Here is a 12,119-nt window from a genome sequence, read left to right on the forward strand (position 1 = left end):
AAAACGTGCCTACTTAAAATGTCACATTTGCCACGATTGGCACCCATATGTCTGTATTAACGTTCTGTCTGGCCACTCGGTTTCCCAAGCTTCTCTTCAACATAATAAACCCAAACAGCAAAGAGTATACTAAACTACCCTGTTACTGCATGAATTCCAGGAGGAATGGTATCTGGCATGAAGTCACGACCTCTGTCTGCTACACCACACAGGCGGACTGGATCCACAAGAGGGAGGGACCTTCAACAGATCCAACAGGGACCTCTGAGGCTCGTTTCCTCGGGTAAAAGTCGGAAAACTCTCATGCAATTTCCTCAGAATTCAAGTAATAGTAATGAGTGGAAACAGAAGTCAAAGCTTAACACAACTGGAAGCAGCCTTCTCAAGCCTAATTCTTCTAAAGCAGACTTACACCACATGTATGAAAGCGTCAAACCAGGACCAGAACTTGCTGCTGGTGCAACTCCCGTGCGCCAGGTCAAAATCCACTGCAGGTCCCTCCGTAGTCGACTACTAAGTAACCAATGTGGGCAAAGGCCTGACATTAAAAGTGAAAGGTCTCAAGGCCGCTTTTCCCAGAATTCTCTACATATTGAACTCTGCCACCTAATCTCCTCCTGTTGCCAAAGAGTAGTGGGAAAAGGTTATACAAGCGTGCAAATATTCTGTTTTGAGTTCTCACCTTGAGCTCTCACAGAGAATTACTCACACCAAGCTACTAAACAAGCACAGCTGCTGTAGCACATGTCGGAGGGGTTCTGTCTGAGACGGTCTCACGGGGGAGGGGTGGGGCAGGGTGGGCGCTGTCTGTCTGCCTACAAAGGAGAGGTGAGGCTCACAGGAGGAGGCCCGAACCCTCAGCACTCTTCTCTTTTCACAATGACCGTTAGGCGGTTTCTCATCAGTCGTGACAGCCGCAGACACGACCACCAGAAACATCATGACTCTACATGGTTACACAGCACGGGCCTGAGGCTCTGAGGGTGAGCAAACGCCACTCGACCTGTCTGACCGCCGGTATCAATGTCACACATCCCCTCAAGGAGCAGAACCTCAGAAAACTAGAGAAGACGGCCAGGCAAGCTGCCTCAGCAGGGCCCACACAGCGGGCTCCCATCTCTCCGAGAGAACGGGCTCCACAGACGTCACCAGACTCGCCTGAGTGAACCCGAAGGAAATTTCAGCATCATCAGGTATACATTCGACAGGCAGGTGGGGGGGATGAACTGGGAGACTGGGGTTGACGTATGTACACTACTGAGACTATGCGTAAAGTCAACAACGAGTAAGGACCTACTCTACAGCACAGGGCAGTCTACTCAGGGCTCTGTGGTGAAGTAAATGGGTAGGAAATCTAAAAAGAGGGATATATGTAGACACACACACACACACACACACACGTATATATATGTATATATATAAATATAAATATAAATATATATATATATATATATATATGACGGATTCACTTTGCTGTACAGCAGACATTGACACAGCAGTGTAAAGCAACTGCTAACTGCTAAGTCGCTTCAGTCGTGTCCGACTCTGTGCGACCCCACAGACGGTAGCCCACCAGGCTCCCCTGTCCCTGGGATTCTCCAGGCAAGAATACTGGAGTGGGTTGCCATTTCCTTCTCCAGTGTATCAAAGGGAAAAGTGAAAGTGAAGTCGCTCAGTTGTGTCCGACTCTTAGCCACCCCATGGACCGTAGCCTACCAGGCTCCTCCATCCATGGGATTTTCCAGGCAAGAGTACTGGAGTGGGGTACCACTGCCTTCTCCAATACAAAGTAAAGCAACTGGACTCCAATAAATGAATGAATGGATGAATGAATTTTTCGAAGAGGAACACACTGGGCACCCTAGAACTTGTAGAAATGAGGAGTCCACACCCAGGGTGAGCACAGCGCTAGGGATGCCCTCGTGTTGCTCCACTGCCAATGGACCGCCTGGACCAGGCCTCTTCTACCCCAGAGATCTCGACGCAGAGGCGGGGAGGCCGCCAGTCGCGGTCTCGCCAGCGCTCTGCTCCTACTCACGCAGCCATCCCAAAGCTCAGATCACTGGGAGAACAAGGGACCCACATTCCACCTCAAGACAACAGACACGTCCGCTGTCACTCACTGCGCGGACATCCCGCTGTAGCTGTCTGTTCGCTTCCTCGGACGTGAGGAGCTCCTTCCTGGCCGTGTCCAGGTCCTCCTCCAGCTCTCTCACGTAGGCAGAGAGGTTTGCCAGGCACTCCTTCAACTGGCTCTGCTCCCCTGACTGCCTCTCGATGACTTCCTGGAGCTCGATCACCTTAGCCAGGTCTTCCTCGTGGCTTGGGGAGCCGTCGGAGGATCTCTAAGGGAGAAAGGAAGCCTTAGACAGCCTTGTTTTGGGAGTCAGGGAACACAGCATTTCCGGGCAATCGGTGAGGTCAAAACTTTCTTCTGCACTCTGGGAGCTCACACGACCCTCACGGCCACTCAGATCTACATGGTGCATTGCTGACAGGTCCCAACAGCCCCGCAGAGACTAGATGGTAAGGCGAGAACCAGACAGAGAGCGAGACCGAGGACTTGCCTTTCCATTGGTGCTTGGCATGTTTACTTGCTCGGGATTTACATCAAGCACCCCATCCGTTAGTAGCTTTCCCCAGTTATTCTGCTCTTTAAGAATCATCTGCTAAACGTGAAGTCCACCGGACTTTAGGAAGCATCACTACAAACAAAGCTAGTGGAGCTGATGGAATTCCCGTTGAGCTATCTCAAATCCTGAAAGATGACGCTGTGAAAGTGCTATATTCAATATGCCAGCAAATATGGAAAACTCAGCGGTGGCCACAGGACTGGAAATGGTCAGTTTTCATCCCAATCCCAAAGAAAGGCAATGCCAAAGAATGCTCAAACTACCGCACAATGGCACTCATCTCACGTGCTAGTAAAGTAATGCTTAAAATTCTCTAAGCCAGGCTTCAGCGATAGGTGAACCGTGAACTTCCAGATGTTCAAGCTGATTTTAGAAAAGGCAGAGGAACCAGAGATCAATTTGCCAATATCTGCTGGATCATCGAAAAAGCAAGAGAGTTCCAGAAAAACATCAATTTCTGCTTTATGGACTATGCCAAACAAAGCCTTTGACTGTGTGGATCACAATCACCTGTGGAAAATTCTGAAAGAGATGGGAATACCAGACCATCTGACCTGTCTCTTGGGAAACCTGTACGCAGGTCAGGAAGCAACAGTTAGAACTGGACATGGAACAACAGACTGGTTCCAAATAGGAAAAGGAGGACGTCAAGTCTGTGTCCTTGTCACCCTGCTTATTTAACTTATATGCCGAGTACATCATGAGAACCGCTGGGCTGGATGAAACACAAGCTGGAATCGAGACTGCCGGGAGAAACATCAATAACCTCAGATATGCAGATGACACCACCCTTACGGCAGAAAGTGGAAAAGAACTAAAGAGCCTCTTGATGAAAGTGAAAGAGGAGAGTGAAAAAGTTGGCTTAAAGCTCAACGTTCAGAAAACTAAGATCATGGCATCAGGTCCCATCACTTCATGGGAAATAGATGGGGAAACTGTGGAAACAGTGTCAGACTTCACGTTTTTGGGCCCCAAAATCACTGCTGATCGTGATTGTAGCCATGAAATTGAAAGACGCTTACTCCTTGGAAGGAAGGTTATGGCCAACTTAGATGGCATATTTAAAAGCAGAGACATTACTTTGCCAACAAAAGTCCGTCTAGTCAAGGCTATGGTTTTTCCAGTGGTCGTGTATGGATGTGAGAGTCGGACGGTGAAGAAAGCTGAGCGCCGCAGAATTGATGCCTTTGAACTGTGGTGTGGGAGAAGACTCTTGAGAGCCCCTTGAACTGCAAGGAGAGCCAATCAGTCCATCCTAAAGGAGATCTGTCCTGGGTGTTCATTGGAAGGACCGATGTTGAAGCTGAAACTCCAATACTCTGGCCACCTGATGCAAAGAGCTGACTCATTGGGAAAAGCCCTGATGCTGGGAAAGATGGAGGATGAGATCAATCGATGGTAATCATGAACTCGATGGACATGGGTTTGGGTGAACTCTGGGAGTTTGTGATGGACAGGGAGGCCTGGCGTGCTGTGACTCATGGGGTCGCAAAGAGTCAGACACGACTGAGTGACTGAACTGAACTTAAAGAAGTAAGTAAAGACAGCAGAACTCCACTTGGAAAAACTCAACTCTAAACTGAAAACAGAATATAAAAAGAAAATTCACGGTGATGCTATCCATCGCGAATACAACCAGGTGATTAGAGTCAGAATTTGTCTTCTACTGGACAAATGGGTACTTAAGAGATTCTGTAGCTCTGAACCACAAGTCTAGTTTACTAGTCATTAAAATAACCCAGGTGGGCAGGTCCTCAATCAGAAAGATAAATAACCTCTGATGTCCACCACTACAGCCTTCATACTTTTTTAAAATGAAAGGATGCAAATGACAAACCCTTAACTGAAATTACACGATGACTGATCAAACTTACCCCGTTACATGTGGCACCTAATCCTTCTTCTAACAAACTCCACCTTTCGCGTGCTACTCATAATCGCTCTCTCAACTCAAATAAAAGGGGCCGAGTCACTGTGTGTTGATGTGTGCATATACCTTAGGGCACTTCTTATTGTATACTCACCCTAATACATGGCTACTGTAACAGAATACCTTTAATGTCTCTCATTGATCTTAACGTTAAGAAAATCTCCTTCTTAACAGCTTTAAATTCTAAGTTTGAGACAACAAAATGTTATCCTAAATTAATTCTATTACCCAGTTTTTAAATGCAAATTGATATACAGAATATAATCAATCTTGAGTCATTTATGCCAACTAACACTTTTTAACTGCGGGCTTCCCAAGTGGCTCAGTGGTAAAGAATGTGCCTGCCAATGAAGAGGGCAGGTTCAATCCCTGGGTCAAGAAGATCCACTGGAGTAGAAGATGCCCACCCAGTCCAGTATTCTAGCCTGAGAAGTCCCATGAAGAGAGGAGCGCGGTGGGCTGCAGTCCACAGCGTCGTAAAGACTCGGACATGACTGAGCATGTATGCAGGCAACGCTTTTTAACCATATAAAACTCTGTCTTCTTACAGAAAGAACCTATTTACAAAAATTCAAGAAGCTCAAAAGTCAACTAGTTACATAAATACGTGCAGCATCCACCTAACAAGGCAGCAAGTGTACAAATTCAAGACGGCCAGGTGGCTGGTACCTTCTCGTCCAGGGCCTTGTGGTGCTCGAACAGCGATTTCAGCGCCCTGAGCACCTCCACCTCACTGGTCATGCCGGCTGGGGACTGCGCCTGTTGCTCATCCGCCGTCATCCGGAGGGACGGCATGTACTGGGAAACCAGGCGCTCCAGACGCTCCAGCAGCAGCTGCAGGGCGGGGCCAAAGGAGCACGTTCAACCTCATGCTTGAATTCAGGGCCGATAACTCCTCTCAGCCTCATGCTAAAGCCGAAACCATGCTAAGGCAAGTCGGAATCCTGCCAGTTCAGCCTAAAGTTAGAGTGGACTTCCACAGTGGCCCAGTAGTTAAGACTCCACACTTCTGCAGGGGACATAGGTTTTAATCCCTGGTCAGGGAACTAAGATCCCACACAAAGTGGAGCATGGACAAAAATGTAAGTTAAGAGAACTCCCCCCTCAAATGTACTAAAATTACATTAGCTCTCATCATAAATTTGAAGCAAGGTATGAGAACCCCAAACTGATCCACCTCGGTCTGCTCAGAGGGAAGATGTGAAAAATAACTTGAAAACAGACAGAGTTTAAAGACAGCAACACGGAGCCCAGTGGTGACCCCCGCAAGGCAAATGTCAACACGTGACAATCCCCCTACTGACCCCGGTGTTGTTCCTTTCGGCTTTCAGCTCAGCGATTTCTTCTTCTCTTTCAAGAAGCTGCTGCCTGCATACATTTAGTCCTTCGGTAAGCGTAGCAAAATCCTAGAAAACAGTGAAATGAGTAAGTAACTAAATGCAAACACAAATTAAAAAGAGAGCAAGATGCTGAAGACTGACCCTGCCAAGTCTTTCCAAGATCCACACAAAGGATCTCCTTGCCCCTCCAGAGAAGAGGGGTCTGCTGACCCCAAGACCACACAGACCACCACAACTCAGACCGGCCTGCAGCCTCCACCTCGACCTGACAGGCACGTGGCAGGGGAGAACCCGGAATCCAAGCCTGCCTTCTCAAGACCCAGGGACGTCTGAGAAACTTTCCTAAACATAAATCCAACAACAAAGTGCATAAAGAGATTCTTAAACAACACACAGACAAGTGACCTAGAATCACTGGGGAGAGTGAAGAAAAAAGGAAAGGTCTACAAGGCCACCAGGCTTTGGAGTGTTCCCCTGGGAAAAAGGCTGATGGCACCCCAGGGCCATCCGTTAGCCTGACTCCACTGAAGTCACCCAGTCATTCAGTAAACAGTGCCCAACACTTGCAAGAGGCATGTAGTAGACATGTGAAGCTATGAGGGTGTATGTTATACACGTAAGCAGTAGGTACCCGTCATTAAGATACTGGACACACTGTCCTGTGCTTTGTAAGATGAGAGACGTTAAGAGGCTTAGCATTTCTGCTTCAAGGACGGACTCTCTAGCTCGATCCACATGCCCCAGAGACTCATCCAGCCAGTGTTTCCCTTCTTGTGGGGCCTCCGCCCATCCTCCAAGCAGCACCTGCACAACCTCTTACAAGGTAAACCTGCTGGGGTCGATCCTGCCCACTAAGGCCGAAATGCCCTGGCCGGCAGGGCCCACAACCGTGCTAACAAGAAACACGACCCCAGTGCTTCACCGCGTGAGGGCCGATCCGACGAGCCCAGCCTCCATCTGCTCTCACCTCAAGCAGCTCTGCATCCAGGACTTGGGCCGCGTCCAAATTCTTCCTCGTCTTGGCCTTTGCCTTGGGGTAGCAGCACTGAAAAAGCGCCCAGACGCGGGCCTTTCTGCGACCCATCCTCACGGATGGGGGCAGCCCCCCACTCGGGGGCAACTGCTGGTTCACTACCAGATACCTGAGCAACGGAGCTATCACCACCACTATTCACACTACGACCATGGCTATTCACACCATGAACATCACTCTCACACACCCCACTCTCACACCCCACTCTCACACCCTCCTCTCACACCCCGCTCTCACACACACTACTCTCACACACACAGCTCTCACACTATGACCACCGCTCTCACACTATGTCCACCAGCACCGGTGTCTCAAGAAGAAATGGCACGAAGGCTCTGCCTCCAGCACGTCTCCCAGGAGCCCGGAACCCGGAACCCACTCAGTCACAAGGGGCTCCGTGGTAACAGGGGGGCTGGGCTCAGGCCCACCATCAAGGGCGCCGAGAAGGGGGAGGGGCTGCCAAAAAGACGGCAGGTGAGTGTGGGGTGCGGGAGAAGGAAGGCCGTGCCCACAGCTCAGGCCCACCGTCAAACATGACCCTGCAAGGTACTGGTTCACAGTTGAACCGAACAGTATGAACTGCTTCAGAAACCACCACCACTAGGAATGAGCATGTCTTCTAAGTGGACTTCTGCCCCTCCACCCCCTAAACAAGCCTCCAGTGAGGCTAGTGAAAGGGCACCCCTGAACTCAAGGGCGTCCCCAGAACCCACCCAGCTGAGGAGGACTCACCACACTAGCTGCCCCTCACTCTCACCCTGAGCTCGGTCCTCCCTGACTGACTCTCTCAATCGAGCTCAGCAAGGGCTTGACCAACCTCGCTCCAGGCACTTAACATGAACCCACAGTGGGTACAGGGGTTCACTCAACCTGTTGCGAACTCGCTCTCTTAACTTCAACCCTGGGCGGCCAGACAACTCTGCCCCGTGGGGGCTGCACGGTGGAGGTTCAGGGGTGTCCCTGCCTCGAGCCCCGACAGCCAGCGCCTCCCAGACCCCCCTAGGTGCTGCCCCTCCCTCCGCCCCCGAGTCTCCCACCCCCTCTCCCGGCTCCACTCCCACCCTCGCGGCTCTCCACTCACTGGGGCACAGGCCACACTGCTCCTGGCTCAGCCGGGACCTCTGCTGTCACTTGAGGACCTCAGTCCTGAGGGTGCTTGGGGTTCTATATCCACCCATCTCAGCCATTACAGACTCCGGGAGAGACACAGGACAGTTTGGGGTCCCGCCCGCAGTTCACCCGGAACACATTCTGTTTTTTTGGCTTTATCTACTGGAGTTTTCTGAGATGTCTTTTGAAAACCTCAACTGTTGCTTTCAGAAAGACTGTAAAATCACTGTACTCAAATTTAAGAATAAAATCTTCATTTTCAACCTTAACGTGAAACTGGAGGGAAGACTAAAAGCAGTCATTTTTTTCAAACTGAAAAAGTAAACTCGCATGTGACCACGTCACAGAATACACGTCACCGAACCCCTTCCCCCTCAGCCTTCTCCTCCACCACCAGCCGGTCATCACGAGGCCTGCCCTGGGCCGGCAGGGGCAGAGGAAGAGGGGAGACCGGCAGGGGCAGAGGAAGAGGGGAGACCGGCAGGGGCTGAGGAAGAGGGGAGACCGGCTGCTCTGCCCCCAGGCCGAGTGGGCTGCTTGCTCTACCTCCTTCCCAAGTTCAAGTGGCACTGAAACAGCCCGGCAACCTGGGGATTCTGATCAGAAACACAACCGTGGGTACTAAGCAAGGACTCCTGGTTCATGTTTTCCCTGGTATCAAATAAAGATGATCAGTAGAATTACTGTGACTTTTACATGTGGCTTCAGATGAGAGAAGGCACCCAGGGCTTCCCCACTTCCAGTTACAGACACAAGCAGCCTGTAGGTCAGCCTGCCAAAAGCTAGAAAAGCTAAATACATTTGAAAAGAGGTCCTTAGGCAGCCACAATCCAAGATTTCAAACAAAAGGGAAGCCCAGGGAGGGAGCCAGAGGCTGAGAGGGCTGCTCCTTCCCTTGGGGCATTTGAACAAAGCTGACTCTGGGAAGAAAAGGCAGGCAAAAAGTCAAGCAGAGGGGACTGGCTAACACAGCTCTGGATGGTTCCTTGGGCTGGGAAGACAAAAATTCAAGCACAGGCCTGACAACTCAGTCCGGATGTTAGAGACCAAGCTCCCCAAGAAAAGGGAGGCACAGAAAACGGACCCAACACTCTGCCCAAACCGGCTGAGCGCTGAGTATCAATCACCTCGTGGCGCTCAGGAGACAGACGGTGGGCTTCAGGACCTGCCGAGAAGGAGGGGCCCTGGGAGGGACCCCAGGCTTGCAGACGGAGACGCTGGAGGGCTCCTCCCTGGGGTTGGGGGGGAAAGTGGGTGAAGGCTGCTGAGACTGAGCTTACAAGGAGCCCCCAGTCAAGTCACTCAGGCCCGAGTGAACAGACAGCTCTGTCCCCACTGGAGGTCTGCGTCAGAGGAAACTCTGGAGAAGACAGCATCACTCAGAACCTCTAGGGTTTTCCATACATCATGTCCAACATGCAACCAAAAAAGCAAAAAGGGGTGTAACCACAAACAGGACCAAGAGAAAAAGAACTGAAACAGCTCCACAGGTGTCAGATGTATATCAGCATATCAGAGGTACGCTAGAGGTATCAGATACAAACTTCACCTGCTCAAAAAGATACTTGACAAAAGGAAAAATTTCTGAGAATCACAACCGATTCTAGAACTTTACAATAACAGTGACTCAATTTAAAAACTCAGTCTCTGGGCTTAACATCAAATTGGACGTAGCTGAAGACAGGATCAGTGAACTGAAGAATGGATCGGTTAAAAATACATATATAAGAGGGCGGAAAGTATAGAATATACTGAAGGAGCCCGTTGTTAAACTACGTTGTTAAAATCTATAAAGGGGGCCCCTCACAGTGGGGAAAAGACAGAAAGGGGAATAAGAAATGTCTACAGGGGTTGAAACTAAAGAGCCTCTTAATGAAAGTGAAAGAGGAGAGTGAAAAAGCTGGCATAACACTCAACATTCAAAAAAGGAAGATCACGGCATCCGGCCCCATCACTTCATGGCAAATAAATGGGGAAACAATGGAAACAGCGACAGACTTTATTTTCTTGGGCTCCAAAATTAAGGCAGATGGTGAAATTAAAAGACGCTTGCTCCTTGGAAGGAAAGCTATGACAACCCTAGACAGCATATTAAAAAGCAGAGACGTTACTTTGCCGACAAAGGTTCATTTAGTCAAAGCTATGTTTTTTCAGGTAGTCATGTATGGACTTGAGAGTTGGCCCATGAAGAAGGCTGAACGCCGAAGAATCGATGCTTCTGAACTGTGGTGTTGGAGAAGACTCTTGACAGCCCCGTGGACTGCAAGGAGATGCAACCAGTCAATCCTAAAGCAAATCGGTCCTGAATATTCACTGGAAAGACTGATGTTGAAGCTCCAATACTTTGGCCACCTGATGCGAAGAACTGACTCATTGGAAAAGAACCTGATGCTGGGGAAGACTGAAGGCAGGAGGAGATGGAGACGACAGAGGATGAGATGGTTGGACGACATCACTGACTCGATGGACATGAGCTTGAGCAAGCTCCGGGAGTGGTGATGGACAGAGAAGCCTGGCATGCTGCAGCCCATGGGGTCACAACGGGTCAGACACTGAGCGACTGAACTGACGGACAGGGACAGTGGCAAGAGTTGGATCAAGAATCAGACCATTGACTCAAAAATGCAAACCGCACATTGGTTTCAGCAGCTCTGCGGGTGCCTAAGGCAAGAAGAAAATGTTCAAGCGCTCAGAGGCTTTTAATGGCACAGCAAGACTGAGAGCTGACTTCAAGAACAAGGAAGTCAGAAGATGATGGACTGGCATCTGTAAAATGCTGAAAAACAAATAACCACCAACCTGGAATTCTATACCCAACAAAAACACGTTTCGAAAGTGAAAGCAAAATAAAGACTTTTAGGGCAAATGGAAATGAGACAACTCATCAGCCACAGACGTGAACTAAAAAAACATGAAGGCAGTTCTTTGGGAAAAGGAAAAGTAGTCTCTGACGGAAACAGACAAAACAAGTAAAGACCAACAATGAGGTAACTCTGAGGGTAAATATTAACTCTACAAAACAATGATGATCATGCCAAAAATGTATCTAAAATTTTCAAGTATAACAGTGACAAGGAGGAAACAATCGTGTCAGGGAGGCAGTAAAAGTACTAAGTTAGACTTAAATGTGAAACACACGCTGTATCTGCCAATGTACGCCCAACAACCTGACAGAGGAGTACAGAACTAGAGAAACACTTCATACTTCTAAAAGAAGGCAAGAGAAAAAGAACACAGAATAGGTGGGACAAACAGTAACATGGTATCTACACACTGAAATATCAAAATAATAAATAGAGCAAATACTCTCATTAACAGGTACAGTGTCAAACTGATTATAATTAAACCTATACACTATTCACAGAGGTACATGTTAAGATAGAAGATCTTTTAGACAGGTGAAAGTAAAAGATACCCAGGCAAACAAGGACAGAAAACTCATGTGGCAATATCACTGTCAAACAGTGCCTAAATTAAGAAGCATTACTAGCGATAAAAAGGAGCATCTCATACTGATACAAGTTCAGTCTAGCAAGAAGATGAGGATTCTAAATTTGAATGCACCTAATAACATAACCTCAAAATATCAATCCATAAAAACTGACAGAAATAGAAAAGGAGTAACAGCCAAGTTCATCATCGCAGTGGGAGACGTTAAAGACACGTCTCTCCTGGAACTGGGCTCCCTGGTGCGGAGTCACCTGCAGCCACGAAGTACCTGAAATGCGGCTGGCTCGACAATGAGACGCGCTGCAAGCATGAAACACACACTGGATTTTCAAGACTCAGCATGAAAAACAGAATGTGAAATATTTCACTAGGCTTTATCATGTTGATCACACACTGAAATGATAATATTTTGGGTGTGTTAAATAAAATATATTACAGGTAATTTCACCGACTTCTGCTTTATTCAGCATGGCTACCGGAATCTGAATTACACGAGTGACAAGCCTGCTCTAACTGATACATACGGAACACTGCACTCCCACTGACCCATATTATTTTCAAGAGCCCAAGGAACATAGAACAAAATGAATATATATTGGGCCATTAGGAAAGCTCAAATTATT

The 12,119-nt window shown here is 48.6% G+C and overlaps 1 protein-coding gene and 1 long non-coding RNA gene across 15 annotated transcripts in view; one reads left to right on the forward strand and one right to left on the reverse strand.

Annotated features, from left to right (window-relative positions):
* The window catches only part of LOC145504685 (liprin-alpha-1-like), a 59,741-nt gene that overhangs the window by 14,723 nt on the left and 32,899 nt on the right, over positions 1-12,119 (reverse strand). For 12 of the 14 annotated variants that reach the window (XM_081486008.1, XM_081486014.1, XM_081485946.1 and 9 more), the window contains 3 exons: positions 5,868-5,969; positions 5,233-5,397; positions 2,124-2,345 (listed from right to left, as the gene is read on the reverse strand). In XM_081486008.1, coding sequence (XP_081342134.1) covers positions 2,124-2,345; positions 5,233-5,397; positions 5,868-5,969 — 489 coding nt within the window. Of the gene's footprint in view, positions 1-2,123; positions 2,346-5,232; positions 5,398-5,867; positions 5,970-6,870; positions 7,300-12,119 lie in introns of those variants that run through there. The other 2 variants (XM_081485992.1, XM_081485974.1) reach the window with 2 other exon arrangements.
* LOC145505774 (uncharacterized) lies at positions 161-8,324 on the forward strand. The gene is made up of 2 exons (XR_014053289.1): positions 161-1,193; positions 5,114-8,324. It is a non-coding gene; the product is annotated as an uncharacterized LOC145505774 (long non-coding RNA).

This window comes from Giraffa tippelskirchi, chromosome 1 (assembly GCF_054371585.1).
Source record: "Giraffa tippelskirchi isolate mGirTip1 chromosome 1, T2T-mGirTip1v1.2.pri, whole genome shotgun sequence".
NCBI lineage: Eukaryota > Metazoa > Chordata > Mammalia > Artiodactyla > Giraffidae > Giraffa > Giraffa tippelskirchi.